At 41.2% G+C, this 22,976-nt stretch overlaps 1 protein-coding gene across 1 annotated transcript in view; it reads left to right on the forward strand.

Moving 5' to 3' along the window:
* Positions 1 to 22,758, forward strand: part of rsu1 (Ras suppressor protein 1) — a 39,499-nt gene extending 16,741 nt beyond the window's left edge. Inside the window, exon 9 of the mRNA XM_085418073.1 lies at positions 21,421 to 22,758. Coding sequence (XP_085274199.1) covers positions 21,421 to 21,523 — 103 coding nt within the window. The 3' untranslated portion in view covers positions 21,524 to 22,758. The remainder of the gene's footprint in view (positions 1 to 21,420) is intronic.
* The last annotated feature ends 218 nt before the right edge of the window (positions 22,759 to 22,976 follow it).

The raw sequence follows: 22,976 nt of genomic DNA on the forward strand, positions 1-22,976 counted from the left end.
CCCTACCTTGGGACTCCAAGAAGGTCAGGTACTCTAAACTGTCATTCAGCGCATAAGCATCCGACCTGAAGGTGCAGGGAACAAACCTTCTTGTTCACCGGAAGAACTCAGAAGATCTACTAAGATACCCATCCCAGCCCGCTGCCTCTCACCAAGACCAATTCCAGAATAAGACAGACTCCAGCCCCTCTCCAGGAGATTGGTTCCGCAGCCCAAGCCATGCTACATCCCATACCTACATCTAGTTGGTACTCCTCAACCCCACACACTTGCTCAGGCTTCTTCCGTCTGCCAGAGATCAGTCCGCCAGGTTCTCCTCCCCTGGCTGCTGCCCAGCACACACACACCCCGATCCCTGCGGTGCCTCCTGCAGGTGGTGGGCCTATGTCCTTTTTTCTGGCTTTGCCCGGTCAGGCCCCTTGGACTAAGGCCCGGCCACCAGACGCTCCAACACAGGCACCCTCCCCAGGCCTGGCTTCAAGGCGGGGCCCTGTTAACTATCCCAAGCAAGGTGAACTGTTCCCTTGGTCTTTCATTCACAGCAATTTTTGTATCGCTCTTTGTCTGGTCCCTCACCCAGGACCAATATGCTATGGGAGACCCTACGAGTGGTCGAAAGCCCCCAGACAACATAGCTCCTGGGATTCCTGGGAAACAAAAAACTAAATGTGATCGGTTTATCTTTAATTAACAAGGTACATAGGCTGTTATAATTGCTGAAAAGTAACTGTAGTATCAGATGTAAAACAAAATTGTCAAGCTGTTGTAGGATTTTAGGAATTATTTGGAGTTCATCAAGGCACAAAATGGCACTAGTAAAGTAATAATAATGATATTTTTGTGGCTTCAGAGTGATCTTATCTCTGTGCTTGTCCTCCAAGACTTCAATGCAGCATTTGACAACACTATTCACATTTAATACTATTTTAACTTTACAGATTAGAATATGTTGTTGCTATTAAAAGTAATGTACTGTGCGGCTTTGGATTTTGAAATTCATACTAGGTGCATCTACTAAAAAGTACAGATGAGTTCAGCCTCAACGTCAAAATCTGAGGTTAAGTTTTTAGAATGTCTTTTGAATGCGATTAATTACAGAAGAAGATACCATGCGTGCATCTACAAAAAATTCTTTTTCCAATCCTTTGACATTTAGGTCCAGGTCAGGGGCCAAGTTTTCTGAAAATGTTGTGAATACAATAAATTGAGAAAGATGGCATCGAAGATTTTTAAAACGTTACCATAGGTGCGTCTTCTAGTATCCTGAAGAATACCACTGTATTTGTCATAAAAACAAATGACACAAATCAGTCTTTCTATCAGATAAAGATGCAAAGTAGCACTGAGGATTCTTGGTGTGATTTTGACAAGGATATTTTCTTCACTTCACACTTTAAACAAATGTGAAGGACTGCCTTCTTTTATCTGTATTGCTCATACAATTTTCCATTGACACATTCTGTCTCTGGAGTGATGCTGAGGAACTGGTTTGTGTGGTGGTTACTTCTAGTCTATCTATCCATCCATCCATCCATCCATCTTCTTTCGCTTTATCCGGGGCCGGGTCGTGTGAGCAGCAGCCTAAGCAGAGAAGCCCAGACCTCCCTCTCCCCAGCCACCTCCTTTAGCTTATCTGGGGGAACACCAAGGCGTTCCCAGGCCAGCTGAGAGATATATGCGACTTCCGGCGCCCCCCGTGTGCGGCAGCCTGTTACAGCAGCTCTGCTCATTCTGAGTTTCTTTCTTTCTTATCTTTTCTTCTCGTAATTTTTTATAACTAACGTATCAGTAATTAGACTCTGCAACCATTCAACAAATTTCCCACGTGTGGGACTAATAAAGGTTATCTTATCTTATCTTATCTTATCTTATAATCTCTCCAGCGTGTCCTGGGTCTGCCCCGGGGCCTCCTCCCGGTGGGACATGCCCGGAACACCTCGCCCAGGAGGCATCCTTGTCAGATGCCCGAACCACCTGAGCTGGCTCCTTTCAATGTGGAGGAGCAGCGGGCTCTACTCTGAGCCCCTCCCGGATGGTTGAACTTCTCACCCTATCTCTAAGGGAGAGGCCAGCTACCCTTCGGAGGAAGCTCATTTCCGCCGCTTGTATCCGCGATCTCGTTCTTTTGGTCACTACCCACAGCTCATGGCCATAGGTGAGGGTAGGGATCCAGTGCGAGAAAGTTTACATCTGCAAACTGCTCCTGCTGATCCTCATTCCCGCTGCTTCACACTCGGCTGCAAACCGTTCCAGTGCGAGCTGGAGGCCCTCACCCGATGAAGCCAACAGAACCACATCATCCGCAAAAATCAGAGATGAGATTCTGAGGCCACCAAAGCAAAAGCCCTCCGCCACTTGGCTGCGCCTAGAAATCCTGTCCATAAAAATTATGAACAGAACCGGAGACAAAGGGCAGCCCTGGCGGAGCCCATCACCCACCGGGAATGAGTCCAACTTATTGCCGGCAATGCGAACCAAGCTCTTGCAACGGTTGTATAAGGATCAAATGGCTCGTAGCAATGGGCCAGACACCCCATACTCCCGTAGCACCTCCCACAGGACACCCCAAGGGACACAGTTGAATGCCTTCTCCAAGTCTACAAAACACATGTAGACTGGTTGGGCAAACTCCCATGCACCCTCAAGTATCCTCGAGAGGATAAAGAGCTGGTCCAGTGTTCCACGACCAGGACGAAAACTGCATTGTTCCTCCTGTATCTGAGGTTCGACTAGCGGACGAACTCTCCTTTCCAGCACCCTGGCATAGACTTTCCCAGGGAGGCTGAGGAGTGTGATCCCCCTGTAGTTGGAACACACCCTCCGGTCCCCCTTCTTAAAAATGGGGACCACCACCCCGGTCTGCCAGTCCAGGGGTACTGCCCCTGATCTCCACGCAACATTGTAGAGGCGTGTCAGCCAGGACAGCCCTATAATGTCCAGAGCCTTCAGGAACTCGGGGCAGACCTCATCCACACCAGGGGCTCTGCCACCAAGGAGTTGTTTAACTGCCTCAGTGACCTCGTCCCCAGAAATTGGCGGGTCATCCCCCTCACCCCCAGACTCTGCTTCCTCCTCGGAAGACATGTCAATGGGATTAAGGAGGTCGTCGAAGTATTCCTTCCACTGCCCAACAATTTTCTCAGTCGAAGTCAGCAGCGCTCCGCCAGCGCTACACAGTGCAGGTAGAGCACCGCTTTCCCCTCCTGAGACGCCTGACGGTTTGCCAGAATCTCTTCGAGGCAGTCCAAAAGTCTTTTTCCATAACCTCTCCGAACTCCTCCCACACCCGAGTTTTTGCTTCAGCCACTGCCCGAGCCGCATTCCGCATTCCTACCTGTCAGCTGCCTCCGAAGTCCCACAGGCTAGCCAAGCCTGATAGGACTCCTTCTTCAGCCTGGTGGCTCCCTTCACCTCTGGTGTCCACCATTTGGTTTGGGGGTTACCACTACGACAGGTACCAACCACCTTGCAGCCGCAGCTCAATGCAGCAGCTTCGGCAATGGAGATGCTGAACATAGTCCATTCGGACTCAATGTCCCCAGTCTTCCTCAGAATGCTGTTGAAGCTCTGCCGGAGGTGTGCGTTGAAAATCTCACGGACTGGGGCCTCTGCTAGGCGTTCCCAGCACACCCTCATTACGCGATTAGGTGCACCGGATCTGTCCAGCATCCTCCCCCGCCACCTGATCCAACTCACCACCAGGTGGTGATCAGTTGACAGCTCAGCCCCTCTCTTTACCCGAGTGTCAAGAACATATGGTCGCAGGTGTGGTGATACGATTACAAAATCGATCATCGACCTGCGGCCTAGAGCGTTCTGGTGCCACGTGCACTTATGGACACTCTTATGTTCGAAAAAGGTGTTTGTTATGGCCAAACTGTGATTTGCACAGAAGTCCAATATCAAAACACCGCTTGGGTTCAGATCAGGGAGGCCGTTCCTCCGAATCACGCCCCTCCAGGTCTCGCTGTCGTTACCCACGTGAGCATTGAAGTCTCCCAGTAGGACAACAGAGTCTCCAGGTGGAGCACCTTCCAGAACCCCACCCAGGAACTCTAAGAAGGCTGGGTACTCTGAACCGCCACTCGGCGCATAAGCACACATGACAGTGAGGACCCGTTCCCCGACCCTAAGGCGCAGGGAACAAACCCTCTCATCCACCGGGAAGAACCCCAACATACAGGCAGCAAGCCGAGGGGATATTAGAATACCCACCCCAGCCCGCCGCCTCTCACCAGGGGCAACTCCAGACTGAGACAGAGTCCAGCCCCTCTCCAGGAGACCAAGCCATGCGTAGAGGTGAGCCCCACTATATCTAGCCGGTACCTCTCAACCTCACGCACTAACTCAGGCTCCTTCCACACCAGAGAGGTGTTGCCAGCCTTGGTAGCCAGGGATCAGTCCGCCTGGGCCTCTGCTCCTGGCTGCCGCCACCTGGCACACAATGCACCCGGCCCCTACGGCACCTCCTGTCGGTGGTGGGCCTGCGGGAGGATGGGCCCATGTCCCCTTTTCGGGCTGTGCCCGGCCGGGCCCCATGGAGTAAGGCCCAGCCACCAGGCGCTCGCCCTCAGGCACCCTCCCCGGGCCTGGCTGCAGGGTGGGGCCCTGGTAACCCTATCTTGGGCAGGGTAAACTGTTCCCTCAATGTTTTCCTCATAAAGGTCTTCTGAATCGCTCTTTGTCTGGTCCCTCACCCAGGACATATTTGCCATGGGAGACCCTACCAGGAGCCAAAAGCCCCCAGACAACATAGCCCCTGGGATCCCTGGGACACACAAACCCCTCCACCACCATAAGGTAGTGATTCACAGAGGGGTACTTCTAGTCTAGATTATAGTAATTTTTTATGTGAACTGAAAACACGCTGCAAAAGCATGATAGGCACTAGAAAGATCATATTTATCCTATTTTGACTTTTCTTCACTTACTACCTGAATTTACTTTAATATTTGTGGTATGCAGTTGCCCCTCCATGAACCTGCTCCAGGTTTTTTCCTGTTAAAAGGGAGTTCTCCCTTCCCACCATTGCCAAACACTTGCTCATAGGCAGTGTTGGGAAGGTTACTTTTAAAATGTATTCCACTACAGATTACAGAATACATGCCCCAAAATGTATTTTGTAACGTATTCTGTTACGTTACTCAATGGGAGTAAAGTACTCTGAATACTTTGGATTACTTAATATATTATCATGCTGTTTACAACTACATGAATGTGATTTATTACTATTACTTAAGGTCCTCTGGCTAATACGTTGGGTTCCATGTCGGGCTCGTAGCCGAAAAATAGCTTTACTTTGTTCTCTGGGTCAAGTTTGCTAGCGAGAGACAGAGAGAGGCGTTGAAAGGTTGCTCCAACGGAACTTATTGTTTCGGAGGAAAACAAAAACACAGTGTACAGTCGAGTCTTAATAGCGTACTTACAACTGGGCTCGTCAGGCACTCTTCTTGGCTGCAGTGGTTATTATTATATTTACATGCTTCCAGCTCCTGTTTCTGCTCGATGACAACTCGTACTTTTCCACTCTCCTTTTTCTCCCTCCTCGCGCTCACAGACACATAACGGGTATGGCGGTCCATTCTCCCTGCAGCACGGACTACACTGCCCATGATGCTACATTCTTTAGGGCTATGCCTGTAGCATTCTGCCTATTAGCTTAGCACAACAACAAAACGGCGCTCTCTCACCCAGGAAACACACAGTCGCAGAGAGAGCGCGCATCACCCTGTAAGCATGGCAACCATAACGCTGCCGCTTGGAACAACAGAACATAGCTGTCAAACAAAACCCAAACAGTCCTGACCCGCGACAATATGAAACAGAAAAATACCGCCGTGTAATCCATTTATTTCAACAAAGTAACTGTATTCTAAATACCACCTTTTTAAATGGTAACTGTAACGGAATACAGTTACTCATATTTTGTATTTTAAATACATAACGGCGGTACGTGTTTTCCGTTACTCCCCAACACTGCTCATAGGGTATTGTTTGATTGTTTGTGAAGGTCTGCAGTGTAAATTGGGCCTTATAAAAAAGATATGTCCATCAAGCCAACTTTTAAAAACATCTCAAGCATTAATAACAGAGCACAGCTTGCGGTTCAATACAGCAACAAAATATTCATACATTTCAGTTTTTTAAAATATCCACCATAAAACATTTGTGGTGGATTGCATTGTTGCAATTTTTCCTGGACTATAACTAAAATGTGTGCCGTTATAATTCAGCTCTGCCAGCCAAGAACGCTCGGGTTGTATTTTAGGATAAACAGTTGCACATCATGATTATTTGTATCGGTCAGGGTGGATGATGGAGCATTTACCTGCACTATATAGTCGACTCCAACTCTGTCTATGCAATCAATCACTGTCACTGCTGAAGTCAGCATTCATAAAAGCATAATCACTCCCATCTGTACACCTGCAGACAAACCAAAAGCTTATCCACAACAAAAAATTTCTTCTTTAAAAAAGCTTAAGCAAGGAACTGGGAGCCTTGCATAAGGCGTGCAAGTTGTGCCTTGTAATTAATCCAGACCAACGCAATTCGGCTTGAGTTGTGTCCCTTTCAATTGAAGTCAAGGTGAAAAAATACGTCAATTAGACGGCTTTATGTTTGTGAAGATGTTTCACCTCTCGTGATTTATCCCAAGTGAAAAATCACATTTTTGATACTCTGTAACAGATCCAGTTGGCATCACAGAGTTGCAACTACTGGCGCATGTATAGGACTTGCAGAAAGTGATTTTAAAAAAGCCATCTTCACTGAAAATGGTTCTTAGATACATAATATGATGACCTTTAATAGGAGGGGGGAAAATAGACAAATTTAATTAATGTAAGGATTTTTAATTTTATTGGATCATTTTCATAATTTTTTGATCACTTTTAATACAGCAAATATTGCACTAACACTACAGCCACATTAAGGAAAACAGTGGTTCGATGTCACAGTACAGTCAACATTTTTGCAACCTTTTGCTATAAATCTTTGTCTTTGAAATGGTTGCTTGACTAACAGGGATCATTTCTTTGACAACTTGCAGTCAGTTGCTTTTCTTCAAAGAGATTTCGTTACCTAAAGACCGTGAAATAACTGACAGTCATTCTGCTGTAAGTTTGACGTCAGTTAAACAGAAATTCATAAGAACTACTTACATTTGAGTTCAGCTATCACCTCAAAGATTTGAAACAGAATTTCTTTCACAGGCCACTTTGCTTTTGTATATGAATAAAAGCAATATACAATTAGTCCCTTATTGCAAAAACACAAAGTATGTATTGTCGTTATTGTCGTGAGTCGTTCAACATCCTAACCACATGCTGCTGGAAGCAGATAAAGTGTGCATTTGACGAATGCTGATTGGTTTACTGGTGAGCTGGAATAGGGAAGGGAGTTACGGTGACAGAGTTCACCAGAAATGTGAAAACTGTGAGGAAAAAAAAGATAAAACTTCAAAGATCAAAAACTACAGTATAAAAAAACACAGACTGTTGCTGCAGTAGAAACCTTTTGTTGTTTTTAATGGTCTTTTGTTATAACTTCAATCTTATGTGTGGTTGGCTGGCGGATATACAGCAAAGCAAGAGTGACCCACAGACCAGTTATACCACATACTTTGTACAGTGACAATAAATTCTGCTCAAGCCGTAACTTATGTTAGTTTTGGTAAGTGGTGTTTATGTCAGAGGTCATTGTGTTAACATAAGGATTTTATGAGCGTGATTGTTAACTAATCCTTCCATTGGTCTGATAGCAAAAACAGAGAAAAATGTATGAAAATAGATTTATTGGGGATTAAAATATAATAAAAAATGCTGAACATTTAGCTCATTTCATATAACATGCTGATCCAGTATCCACATTCAGAGGCTAAGTGACTAAACTTTGAAAAAATACCACATTATGGATAACTGTTTATTTTCATTTAAGTCTTCAGTTACTCCTTATGTGATGAACAAGGTTTACGCTGGTCTCAGCATCTGGACAAGCTTAACTCCACTCACGGCTGGTTTTCAGTTTGCTGTCCCAAACTGTGAAAGACACAATATGAATAGACTGTGAAAATAAGTAAATAAGAAATATGTATTACTGTAAAACAGCACAACAGGGAAAGAGAAGGACACACATACACACACATTCACATCTAGCAGCAGTCTTTCTTTTGACAGGTGTTAATTTCTTCACAGCTTTATTTACACCTGACTAAATGTCCTTCCTCTTCAAATCGTGTCAACACACTCACACATACACACACACGCACGCACACACGCACACATACACACACATCTGTCCACACCCCCAGTTTCTGTCTAATGAAAATAGAATGAATATCTGGCTGTTATCATCTTATTGCTGTGGTGGGAAAAAGTCATTTTAAATATTTTTCAGGATATCTTTCTTTCTGTCATTCTCAAAAATAATGTTTTCTTGAAAGTTGAATCTCTGAAATATTTTTAAAAATGCAGACTATACATAGATTAATTTAAATAAAGTACAGTTGTGGTCAAAAGTTTACATACACTTGTAAAGAATATAATATGGCTCTCTTGAGTGTCTCGTTATTTCTACAACTCTGATTTTTCTCTGATAGAGTGATTGGAAAAGACTCAAAGTTTGGTTCTTTTATGACTTTTGACCACAACTCTATATGTATACCTGTTTAGATGTATTCTCTTCTTCTGTGTCAGATGCGTTTGTCCTACTCCACATGTAGTAGCTGGCTTAGCAGAAATTGGGACCTAAGCTTTAGTATCATTAGTAACAAATTAAATTCCCATTAGGGTTGTTACCGTGTCCAAACAGACCTCATTCTATGCTCTCTTACGCTGTTATTTCATCCCTCAATAGATGCATTTAACCACAACAGTCTAAACAGTTTTCAGTCCTTTGTCTCATATTTGTTCTGGAAACTGGTTGATCCATAAAAGTCACCCTGTACAGCCGCCTATGTCTGCTTATCCATCAAGCTCCCAAAGGCATATTGAAATGACCAATGCAGTCATATTCCATCTGGCCGAAGATGTGTATCGAATGGCTTCAGGAAAATGGTAAACATATTCAACAAAAGATATGTTATTGCCTAGTGCAATCAATTTTACCTAAAGTTCCAAAAATTGCACTTCTGGACTTGAGCTCTTTGAATAAACACTGGTCCTTCGTTGTTACGTTAAACAGATTCATTTTAAATATATATATATGTAAAGATTGTTTTACATAATTGTAGCACAGAGTAAAGTAGTACAATGTTGATTTCATTTTTGTGTTAAGTTTTGGTACATTTTTGAATTTTTTTCTAAGAGAGCCACTGAATTTGGGTGAATAAAGATGAGCAGTTTTATTTTGATGCAAATATTTGAACTCTAATGTGGTACAATGATAGGATGCCACTTTGCAACAAGTCCAGTCCTGAAATCAGTCAGAGCTTCAAAACTTCAAAGTGAAAGAAATTTAAAAGCAGCAGAAATAAAGGTTATACCCATTGCTTTCTGTAGAACAGAACACTTACAGAGTAGTCACAGTATGTCTGTAGCAGAAGTAGTATAGGTGAATGTAAAGTCAGTACTGTCACCAAACACTTTTTCATGGAAAAAGAAGTTGCTGAACAAGTTTCTAAGTTTGTCGGATTAAAGAAAACCGACATATTTGTAATAAATGCTGCTAAGAGTGAAGGGGTGAGCTCATATATATTTTTCATTTTAGAAAAAGATGTATTCAAATATCCAAATTAACCTGCAAAATGTATAAATATGAATAGATGCACATTTTTATGTAGTTCTATTTCATTTCATTCCTAATTTTGTAAATTCCACATTTTGTACATGTGAGGAATTTAGTAGAAATGGGCCCATGCCCAATCTGGTTAAAAACTGATGAGTGTAGGGTAGCAGAAGATATCCACTATGATTGTGTAACGAAGGTAAAAGATTTGTTACTTATTTAATTTATGGTTATTAAAGTAGTACTCACATGCACTACATATCTGTCAGAAGACTGGTGGGTCAGCAGGAAATGTAACTAATGATAAAGGCAAAGAACTTTTCCACCATTGGCTAAAAACCTTAGTTGTTTCTCATGAATCTTAGTTAGGAACTTTCTACTCCTTTCCTCTGCCTTTAGTCCCTCTCTGCATTTCCCTTTTCTTATTTTCACTGCAGCTCCTCCTTTCTACAAACATTACTTGACTGTAAATGATACTACGTAATTGCTCGGCAACTCTGTTGAAGATGAGGAGGCTGCAAGAGGAACGCCTCCATCAGATCAATGGCCTTTGGCCTTCATGCACATTTATCATACACGCATATATTCACATAGATATTTTTAACTTTTTAACACACACACACGTACGAAAAAGAAAATCAAATACCAACTTTTATTCTCTTTGCACACGCAGACACACATACAGAACTTTGCTGTGATTAATTAAGCCGTGTGGAATAGCAGAACTCTATAAAGACATCATCAGGAAACTGAATCCATTCGCCTCTTTTCTTCTGATTTTAATTGGCCCTAACAGTTCATCACTGGAGCTATACATGAAAACACACGCACGCACACACAGAAATACACACACTTAAAATAAATAGGAAATCTTTATCTTGACCTCTAGCTAGAACTGTTTTGCTCTTGATTGCTTGCATTGGTCATGTGCCTTTACAACTGGTTTAATATCTGGTTCCAGCCTGCTCAGCACAAGAGCAAGAGAGATAGGAAAGGAATAGGTGGGAGCTGAGACTACATGTCTGCCGCTTGTATTTACATGTCATAGATTTTAATATTTAAAAAAAAAAAAAACAACGGGAAGAAGTTCTTGTAACTCTGCAAATATCAGATGGCATAGTAATAAGAATGATATAGGGGTAACAATCTAAAACGACAAGCAAATGAATGTAGGGGCATGGGACACAACATGTGTATCCATTGTGCAAACACTGTCCCCAAGACATTATAGGTTGCACAGTGTCGCAAAAAAATTGAAAGAATGAATCCATCCATTTTCTTCGCTTATGGCAGGGATAGCTCAGTAGGTAGCGCTGTGGCCCCATGATCGGAAGGTCAGGGGTTTGAATCCACTGAACGGCTACCCTCAGGTACCCCTGAGCAAGGTACCGTTCCTACATACTGCTCCCCAGGCGCCCAGTGGCTGCCCACTGCTTCACTGAGTGAATGGTTAAATGCAGAGAGGGATTTCCCCACAGAGATCAATAAAGTAGACATTATTTACATTATTATTATTTATTTATCCTGATCCGGGTTGCGGGGCCAGCAGCATAAGCAGAGAAGCCAAGAAATCCCCTCTTCCCAGCCATCTCCTCTAGCCTTTCCAGAGGAACACCAAGGAGTTCGTAGGCCAGCGGAGAGATTTAATCTCTCCAGTGTGTGCTGGGTCTGCCCCCGTACTCATCCCTGATCTGGAGTGGGCACGCCACCCTTTTCCGGCTGAGGACCATGGCCTCAGATTTGGAGGTGCTGATTCTCATTCCCACCACTTTACACTCAGCTGCGAATGCCTCCAGTGCGAACTGTAGGCCGTCACCTGATGAAGCCAACAGAGCCACATCATCTGTGAAAAGCAGAGATGAGATTCTCAGACCACCCAAGTGGAAGCCTTCCACCACTTGGCTACACCTAGAAATTCTCTCCATGAAAATTATGAACAGAATCGCTGACAAAATTCCTTTTAATGGAATTGAACTACAGTGGTCCCTCGTTGTTACGTTCTAAAAATAACCCGCGATAGGTGAAATCCGTAAAGTAGCCAACTACAAACTTTATACACTTTTCTCAGACAGGCATGAATGTTTTCACATTTTTCTCTCTTGTTTAAACGCTTTCAAAGTTCAAACCTTCGTAGAAAAATAAGTCCAGTATTATAGATTGAAACCAAAGGCACCCGCAGTTGCCTTTGATGGTGCAAAACATTTAATCGACATTGTTGTATTTGTTGGGGAGAAAACTTACAAACATACAGTACAGCACTTCAGAGTCACACTGCTAGCGATCGAAGATTTATGTAAATTTGACAAGCTTGAACACATTCTGTACCGTACAAGACCGCAGCACGAGGTTGATTGATAATCGTCTACAGCCGATCAGGACGCAGAAAACAATGCGCTGTAGAAAACAAAAAACATGTAAAATTGCACACAAAAAATCAGCGAAACAGCGAGGCCGCGAAAGGTGAACCGCGTTATAGCGAGGGACCACTGTACTAGTTGAGCACTTTGCTCTCAGATTGCAGTCTTACTTGTGAATTTGTTTTCTTTATAAAAGTTGAATGGGAGGCAGAGCCTTCAGCTGTCATGCCCCTGTCCTGTGGAACCATGTCCCAGTTTGTTTTGATGTATGCGCAATCATCCAGGTACGGAAATCCCCCCCAAAAAGTTGATTCCCTTCATCTGAACGTAGCATTTTCAGTGGGAGAAATGTTATGCCACTCATTTCTTCAATAATTAATGAAGAAACTCACATCACAGGCTATTGATTGACAGTGGTGTTCATTTCAGTCATTGTGCAAATGTCTTCTCTATAAGGTTGGCGAAACCTGCAGTCAGCTGAGAATCAATCAGCTGACTGAAGATGCTACGTCCAGATGAACAGAATCAACTTTTTGGGGGCATGTCCCAGTTTGAATTTGTGAGACAGTCTTTCTGTCTGATTTGAAGATTAGGTATTAAACCTCACCAACATGGGTTTAGGAATGGATCAGGTGAACTTAAACCATTGTATAGTTATGCTGCAAGGTAGCGATAGCCAGCTCTGCATCCCTGTTTTTGTTTCCTCTCTCTCTGCCATCTGCATCACTTGCTGTTCCAGACAATAACCCACAAAGCACCCAGTTGGGTAGGATACTGTCAGTCCAATCCCAAGTCAGGGTTCAGGCTGATGTGTATTAGTTCGACGACTGTATGTGATCAGAGCGTTAGGTGCACAGTAGTTGGGGACGCTGTGCTGCTGCATACATCTGTATGTGCTGCTATCTTGTTTCCATCAAGATTGCAGCAATAAATGCTTAATTTACTGCTGGGCTGCATATGAGAGAATTTACTTTTAAAAACCGTTAAAATGTGAAAGTTGTCTTTGAGCTTCCTGGGAGTTTCCAGGTTCAGGACAGAGAAAATAAAAGGGCCAAAACATAAAAGAGATTACGCCCATGGCCTTCATCCCACACTAAAACACGATCTGAAAGAACTGTGATGACAGGGAATAAATGCACAAAATTAAATTACACATGCAGAATGCAGAATTAATTTTGACCATTTTTTTGTAATAAAACAAATATCGCATCACTCCACACAGGATGAACAGCAGCATTGTCAAATGCAAATTAGCAAATGACTTGTACTAGTTGCTGTTGTCTGCTGTGTTTCAGGTATCATACACACACCACAGCATGTATGCTACACTATGTGGAGAATTTTAACTGTGATCTCACCATTTTGTGAGGACTGCAGTTCCCCTCAGTGTGATTGTCACTTCAGATGTCTGCTAGTCTGTGTGATCCTTAGACATGTAGAGAAGTCATGACCCCTGCAGGTCCACATGGATATGGAGGTAGAACTGAAGAAGGTTCTGCAACCTCCACGTGGTGGAGATGTTATTTAGTATCTGTGATAGTGACAGTAAAAATTAAAGCTGTTCTGAGTTTGTGCTACACTCTGCATAGCATAAAATGTAGTAAAAATAAATAAATAAAGTGTTGCTATATTTAGCAAAGGCAAACTGCATATCAAAAAAGATAATCAGAACAGATTATCTAGCATGTTAATTTTGGTTGGTGTAGTTAGATATTTGGTTTCTGATTGTCAAGTATTGTTAATAAAATTATAGACCATTTAAACACTCTTCATTTTAGAACAAGCACAGATTACCTTTATATAGGTTTTTTTTCCTATAGGTTAAATCTTCATTAATAAATCCTACACATTTTTGTATTATCATGCTAATTGGTGTGCCTTAATAGTAAGTTTTTATTCCAGTTGCAGAAAACGCAGATCAGTCTTTGTGGCTGTTTTCTGTCGTTTTTGGTTTTGTTTTTATATGTAGATTTTAGATCATTTTCTGGCTGCTACAGGATATTCAGCAGTAGCAGCATGCTTGATGCTGACAACCTCAAGACATGCGATGGACTTTTTTTGTTATTATTTTTGCATGATTCAAAACAATACAGTAAAGTGATTTGCATTTGAAATTGTATTTTATTTAATGGCATGGATAATGCTTTTCAGATATGCATCAGAGGGAAGCATTATTAAAGTAATTAGCGTTAATTAATTGCATTTAATACTGTCAGGGTGGGTGTGCCAGTAGCGCCATGAAAATTAGATTAACTGTTTGTTCTAATATGACAGCATATTTGGAGCAATGCACATTTTTATTTGAGGTGGTATCTCATTGGCAGTATTGTCACTACAGCCGCTCACACTACTTCTATTTAACTTAACATAGGTGTGACTTAAAATTGAAATTAAAAAGCATTAATGAACTGGATCCTAGCATCAATAAGGCTGCATTATTATTCTGTCTTAACACTCATTTAATTTTTCCTTTATGACATACTGATCATTTCTCTCTACTCCCGCTCCCCCTCTTCCATTTTATCCATGAGCCTCTCATCCATCAATGCTTGGTACCCATAATTATGCGAATACTGCTTGTTTTGACAACACCAAGTGTGCTGCATTGGCTGTCCACATATTGACTTAATGAATAATCACTTTTGTTGAAAGGAGCATATTCAATCAGTTACCACAGTCCTGAGCTCTTTCAAGCAGCTCTATTGTGTTCATTACAATAGCTGTTTCCACTTTCTTTTTTCACATACTGACAAAATTGTAATCATCTTTGTAAAGGATTTAGATCTTTTTAAAACATTATACAATTTAATTTTATGAAATAGATACACACCTTTTTTTACATTAAGACATAAAAGCACAAAACTTAAAATCAGTTTAGAAGAGACATCTATTTGAGATAACACAACTAGGTGTGAATGTGCGAGTGAGTGTGAATGGTTGTCTGTCCCTATGTGTTAGCCCTGCGACAGACTGGCGACCTGTCCAGGGTGTACCCCGCCTTTCACCCTATGACAGCTGGGATAGGCTCCAGCGCCCCCCGCGACCCTGAAAAGGATAAGCGGAAGCGAATGGATGGATGGATGGACAAAAATATTCACATGTTTTCTTAATTGTTATGAAATATTAATAGTTCTTCTGATCTCCTGACTTATTAACATTATTGCAATGCTTAAGAGCAAAGGAGGCCTATTAACAGCACCTTTCCACACCAGTTAGAGGTCGTCCTATGTTGGGGGTATGGGCAAATCAATTACTCAAAGAGCCTTACAAAACAACATTACAAAAGACAACCAAGATATTCGTCCCAGTGATGAGTGAAATGAAAGTGTATTTGATGGACCGGCAACCTGTCCGGCTTGCACCTAGCCTCTTACCCAGTCTCTCCCTGACCCTGATGGATGGGGGGTGGGGGTACCATCAGATGCAGATGGGCAGCTAAAGAATTGCCTGAATTACTACACTATTTTAAAATAGTAGCCTTTGTACTTCATTTTCCTTTTTGGCCATAACGATAAACTCTGTCAACAACCACGTCAAAGTGTACCATACCTTTCTCCAACTAAGAGCTTGGATAGCCTAAAGCCGCCCACATCGAACAAGTGGTTAAGAGGATTGATGGACAGACAAAGTAGCAATTAGAGTGGTTAACAAGGAAATTTTGTTGATGTTACTATAAAACGTCTTCTTTTTTAATGATGTCCAATTGATTTCACATTGCCAGTGTAAACCCGAGGTATTTTGGTATACTTTTATTCTGCGCTCCTAAGTAGTATCTGTAACCTGCATCAACACCTATCACCAGTTTAGAATCAGTAGTTAACCAAAGCATGCTATCGAACTATGGAAGGAAGCCAGGGCACACATTGGAAACACAGATCAGAGATTTACATCCGGAACCTTCTTTCTGTGATGCAGCAGCACTAAGTATTATCCCATAGTTCACCTTGTTTCCACTGAAAGGTAGAACTATGTCCACAATTCCATGAATTCTGTTAAAGCAACAAAATCGTTATTGCTTTAATCCCCATGCTTTTGACTTGATGACCTTGACCTTTTGAGCTGTTGGTCACAACATATATTTGTTTTTTGTTTTTTTGCCATATAAATGAAGAGTCATGAAACTTTGAGATCACGCCTCATATTTGGTCATAATCCAGAGAGTATACACAATATATAGCTGTGTTTACAGACTAGATTACAATTATTAAAGGATCATAGAGGGATTAGAATTCATCCTGAGGTTAACATGAGTGGACCATGTTTAACAGTAATCCATCCTGTTGATGTTGACATAATTCAGCCTGGACAAAACTGAGGACCAATAGTGAGACAGTACCATCCCTAGAGCTCTGTTTACATGGTAAAAACTGTCAACTGCCCCTATGCCTGGCTGATTCCAGACACTCCCAGGAGGTTCCTGGCACCTGCCCCTGCCCCATTGTCTCCTCTGGGATGGCCCTAGTGGGCAAAAGCTCTGCAAAGCACAAGGATCCTACTTTGTCTCAACTTGTCTCTCTGTCTGATATGTATCCCTGCAGACCCTAAATGGTGATGTGGTTTCTCCAAACAGACAGGCTTTTTAAAGCAGGGAAATGTTAAATAGGTATCTCTTTAGCCTTACACCGCACTTTATTGATCAAAAATACTCGCACTCACAACTGTGTGCGTCTGAGATACTTAAGGGTAAATATACTGACCTTCCAATTAGTGAGCAACTCACTCCTTTTGAGCTGTTGCTGCACATGGCTAAAACCCAGCTGGTTTTGTAATACTACATCTAGCTAGAGAGTTGCTGTTGTACTGTTTCCAAACGTAAATGGGTTTTGCGTGAGTTAAGGCAAAATGCCCATGGAAAGCAAACACTGATGTTAAAATGAAAAAGAGTTGCCTACTGCTATTCCTCCACTGGGTGTATCTCTGTCTGTCCCACTCCTCTCTGTTCTGGCCTGTGTGTCTCTCTGCCCTGGGCTACAGTTGCTTTGATGGGCAGCATGGGAGGGGGTTGGCATATTTAATTCCCAGATGAGAGGTTTGACATGGGATGGAGGCAGGGTGAAGAAAACGAGACACTTCAATCATAGACTGACAGTTTTCACTATTGTGGATTTGTGTACGCACATTCTTAGGGTGTGTATGTGTGTGCGTGTGCATGTGCAGCATTAGCTGTAGAAATTCAGTGACATGCTTAAGCTTTTCTAGTATCTTCAGTGTCTTGTTTTGAAAGCGATGTTTTGAAGTATGTATTTTAGTTTTCTGCGTGCATTGTCTTTTTAGGGCCATAAATAACAGCTATCTGTTCTAGCAATCTGTTCTTAAAAAATATAATAATAATAATAATTATAATAATGATGGGGCCCTTGCACCCCAGGGTTCAGGGCTTTATGTACCCATTCACATGGGTGTCAATTAGAAAATGTATGCGTGACACCTAATTTAAAATTTTATGATTTGAATTTTTAAAATTTGCTGTGGTGCACTACAACAAAAGCTACACAATTTAGCATGGCTGAGGTCTGTAGTTCAGCCTGACCAAATTTAAAGTTGAACCCTTTAAAGTTGAACTTTAAAGGGTTCACCACTAGATCACTTCACCACTAGATCAGTAGATTGCAGCCTAGTGAGAGGAAAAACAGTGTAATCAACATTGTACCACTGTGCCCCACAATGGCTGCAGCCACCAGGTTTCCATTACTGTTTGGATCCTCCTGGAGTTTTTCCCCTATCCGTAGAAAGCTGTTTACTCACTGTTTACCTCAGCTATCAATGCCGGGTGAGAAGCACCAAGTTCTGTTTAGGCTATAAGACTTCTGACCGATGACAGCAATATTGCGATATCAATACAATGATAGAAAATTGCTCCCAGCATGACCTGGAAACACCCTAAAACACACCATTCCTGTTCTTCAAATTAAGTCTTGCCACAAGAACTCTGTATTGCTTGGTAGACCACAATAAATTGCTTGTTGGCACAATACCAGCCTTAATTTAGCTGAAATTCTGAATGTTATCTAATAACCAAATAAAAATGGTGAAATTTAGCTTTGATGACTTCCTAGTCCCAGTCTTGTTACATTCTTGCGTGCAGGTATTCCCCCATGCTCCATTTCTATGTAATCTGATTTTAGAAACATTAACTTTGTGGTTAATTTACAAGTTTTGTATCAGGACTTATGGTGAGGCCATATTACAGAAGACCATGGGTGGGCCCTTAATGTCTATTGACATGGTCCCTGGGATGATTAACGGACAAAAACAGTGGATAGCGGTGCCTAGCCCATTAAGCTTGATCTTAAATCATTCACAGAGAACTTTGGCTAAAAGAGGATTACAAATGTCCGTTATTTAACTATGATTATTCTAGGTAATTTCTTGTGGTGTGAGTTTTTAATTAGTATTCAGGGATTTGTATTTAAAATGACTTGCATTTATACGTATAGAAGGAAATCATGGGTGGCTCCTTTTAAATGTTCAGGTCATCTGCTTTCATAACCGCATCTCAGTGTATGCAAGCAAACACTTCAGCATTGACCCTCCAGTTTATGAAGTTTGAATGCCTACAGTCACCCCGTCCACGGACCACTCAAGAGAAAAGCCTGACAGTTGCATAGACTCATCTCATTCAAACCAAACTAACAAATGAAGGGATCTCTGTATGTCTGTCTGACATCTGTCTAGCCTATCTGTGTAGCCTATCACTACAACCGTTCATTCAATTCTATTCAGACTTCAAAGGTGTGTTACTAAAGACGAAAGAAGTGTGTGGATATTGCGCTCCTCTGTGACCTCATTAAAATCTCAGCAGTTTGGAAGTTTTTATATAAACCTCAGATGACGGTGACATCTCCCTTTGTCGATGCCAACAAAGGACAGTGTAAATAATGGCTATTGCAGAAACTGTTGGGAAATGCGATCTGATAGTGAGACAAGCTCTTATAGATACACAATTTATGTTTCTGCTGTCTAAAAATGGCATTTGGCCATATTTGTAACACATTATTGTTTTATTACGCTTTTTCTGGTATATCCATGCATGATAGAAATTGTTCACTTTTGGAAACACATTATTGTTAAAATATATTTTGTACTAAATGTACTAATTCAATTTAGAGATACAAAACAGTTTAAAAGAAACCAGATTTATGTGCACTACACTGTACATCGCTTTAATTGTTTATCCAAAATAACAACAGCTAAGGAAAGAAACTGTTGTCTTGATATCAATCGCAGAGAGAACAGACACACTGTGACTTTGGTGGCACTTTGACCTGGTGCATCTAGAAATTCCATTACATCCCATAAGTCACTCCAGGTCCTCTTAACTAAAGCTATTCATCTATTTGGCAGTGTTGAAATGCACATGTGTGCAAGGTTGCCTTGGGTCAGGAGATACAAGTAGAAGAGCATTAGATACCAGTTGGCTGGAAAAGGGAGAAATTTACTGAGGCATCGTAACAGCTACAGCTGGAATAAAACAACTGACACCAGATAAAGGAAAATAGAAATAGTTGATATTTAGCATAGGACAGTTACTAGTTGGAATACTAACGCATTTTTAAGAAGTCCTTTGCATAATTCATTTTTCCACAAAGGGATATACTCATTATGTACACCCTTCACCCCAATTTCCATGCCCCATACCCGATTCAATTGTACATGGTTCCCTAATCTAAGCATTGTCTAATCATAGAAGAGGATAAAGGGTGAATTCCTTGTCTCATTTCAGAAGGAATGAGGCAATGAACAGTTTATACTCTTACCTGAAACAATGTCTAAACACAGATAATTGAATAATTACAACATTTTTGTTTGGCTGTAGCTTTATAGCCATTGCTGGCCTGTGTGCACATGATTATCTCTGCTGTTGAAGGCAGAATTTCAACCCTGGATTCCTTTTCCTACTTGTACTGTTATTTACAATAAAATATAACCATGGTTGCCACAGAGCCAAGCTCATCTGTAACCGGAAGGTTGCCGGTTCGATTCCCCTGCTCTCTGTCCTGGTTGTTGTGTCCTTGGGCTAGACACTTTACCCTACCCCCTACTGGTGTTGGCAGCGATATGGCAGCCTCTATCATTATTATTATATTTTGAATACTATTTAAAATGTTAAGCCTAGAAGAGAGAAAAACAACACGTTTATCTGTGGAAACATCCTGCAGTGAGGAGCAGAGAACTCTTTTCCAGTCCGATGAGCTCTCTTGCTTCTGTGCAAAGATGAGACCCATGGGACGGCAAAGGTGGCAGTGGGGTGAGAGGAGCATGTATGTGGTGGTGTGTGTAACTTACACTAAAAGGTATACTGTAATAATATGGACAATCAATACTGAACACAACAACTGTGTGTTCACTGTTGATGATTTTCTTGATTTTCGTGTTACACTTAAATTGTCGGGCTGGGTGTGGTTCAGATCTACCACTCAGGCAATTTGTTGTTTGACCCCTGACCCCTCCTCTTTATGTATCAAAGTATCCTTAGGCAAGATACTGAACCCTGAGTTTCCCTGATCCATCTGTCAGAGTATGAGAGATGAGATGAGATGGCCTTTATTTGTCAGTTGCAGGTCTTTTGCAGGTCCTAACCCTAGAGTATGTTTGAATGTTAGATAAAAAGGCTTAAAAGGTACAGATAAATGCACCACCTGAATGTTTGTATGATTGGGTGAATCTCAAATTCAGTAGAAAGGCAGTATATCAGTACGAGTTTTCATACCTTTTCTTTTGTGCATACCCCTCTCATGTTTGTAAGCAAAGACTTTAAAACACACAGGTTATTAGGGTTCTTGGCAGAGAGAGTACTCGTATCTCATGTGAATTAGTTAAAATTAATTCAGTTCACCATATCACTGGATATTTCCACTGATCCACTCATAGCTTGTTTTTGGCCTTGCTAAAAAGGGTGTAACGGCCGTACATCTATTTTAGTTTGCTTCATCATTTCCCCTTTTTTATAAGTAAACATCCACCTGTGTCTGGAGACTTGTTTTACACCATGTAGCATTTTGAGAAGTCATTTTCACAGAGCTTTCATAGTACAGATGTCTTTGAGTTATTGCTCAGCTTAGTCAAATTATCTCTAATTGTATTTGTAGGAAGACAAGGCTACTTTTTAATGGAAGTTAATTCACAAGTCCTAGTGATGCATAAAAAATTTCCTTGTACCTGTAATTTATTCTGACTCATGTGTAACAGAGCACTATCCGGGGCCAGTAAAATTCACATTTTTTGGTTGAGTTTTACATGATCTTTTCTGAAAAACATTTGTGCAGTTTTTTGTATGTAATCATAAACATGTACGTTGATATTGAATGTGTCTTCCTTCCTCTTTTCCTCTCCTCAGTCTTTATGGCAGACACATGCAGGCCAACCCAGAACCACCCAAAAAGAACAACGATAAGAGTAAGAAAATCAGCCGCAAACCACTGGCTGCCAAAAACAAGTGAAGAAGAAATAAGAGGATGGAAAATCAACACTTATTTAGCAGCCAGATTCACTGCATGTGCCTTTTGTGCTCCTTTTTTGTTAAAACCCTGTATTGCAGTTAAATATATGAAGAGTGTTTCTGCCTACAATGTGTCATTTGGGCTTGTTAACTCTCAGAGTCTCTGTATTTATGATTTGTTACTTACAGGAACTTGACATGTTACAATTGATAAAGATTGCAAAAAAGCGCAAATTGATTTAAGTACAAAACAAATTACTATAATTTTATCTTTTAGGAAAAAAGGATTTTCTATATACCAAAGGAAAAAACTGAATTAGGATGATTCTACTTTTGTGTGAAAAGAGCTTTTAGGTATTTCAGAAACATTGTTAGGAGAGTTCAGATACACATGTTCTGTTACTTTCAAACTTTCCTATTTAATTATTATAATCTAGCGTAATATTATGGTGCATATAAAAAAATGCATTAACAGCTTATTTAGATGTTGTCATACATTTCGATACATTTGTTTTTATTCGTGCCTAAACTACGGAAACCGGTTAAGCCATTGTCAGTATATCTATCATGTTGCCTGTTGTTTACCAATGCCTTGTAATGAAGCATCAATTTTTTTTCTGTAGCCATCTTCATCTTTGGAAAAATTACACAACCTGCAAAGGAGATCTAACTATGAAACTGAGAGACACTGCAATCATGCATGCCAGCCCAAAATCACCCCCTGATTTATCATGCTTTTTACAGTATTAGGGACCATAATGTACAAAATTAACACCATGTTATAAGACTTGAAATTAACAATTATTAGTGTTAAAGGAAATGTTGGCTGAGGATATCTATCAAGTGATCAGAATGATCATGTTTATGATCTGGCTGCAATCTGAGGACCTGATGTCCATTAGAAGGAATACAGATTTAAGGTATACACTAGCTTTAGCCTTGGAATTATCGTCCGTCCACCTATGGTGAAATCTGCCATTAACTGTATTCATTCCACTAATGAGAAGAATTTCAAATGAACATGAAATATTATGTTTGAATCCCTCTGTGCTTTCCGTTTCACGTTTTCTCTCACATTCTGTTTTTCAATGCCAAATATTTCACGATCTTTCTGAATGTGTGAATGTAATCCATGTTAAGCTTTTATGCCAGTTCAAAACATGCTGGTCATTAATTGTACTCACTGCATTTCAGCATTTGCAAATAAAAAAGGGTACTTTTGTATTTTTCATTTTAGATTTGAGTACTCTACTTCCTACAAAATACAGTGGAGGTGCAGATTTCTTTGCATGTATTTCTTTCTAGAAACAGCAACGGCAATTGAGATAAAGGAAACCAGCTGAAAAAGAATCAGTGTTTTTGATGCAAAAGTAAAATCTTTTTGCCTGTCTTCTGAATGTGATCTTTTGAATTGTTTTCATTTAATTTCATTTATTTATATAGCGCCAAATCAC

Source organism: Rhamphochromis longiceps, linkage group LG9 (assembly GCF_057381845.1).
Source record: "Rhamphochromis longiceps isolate RC_006_pf linkage group LG9, R_longiceps_female_GT1.1, whole genome shotgun sequence".
Lineage (NCBI taxonomy): Eukaryota > Metazoa > Chordata > Actinopteri > Cichliformes > Cichlidae > Rhamphochromis > Rhamphochromis longiceps.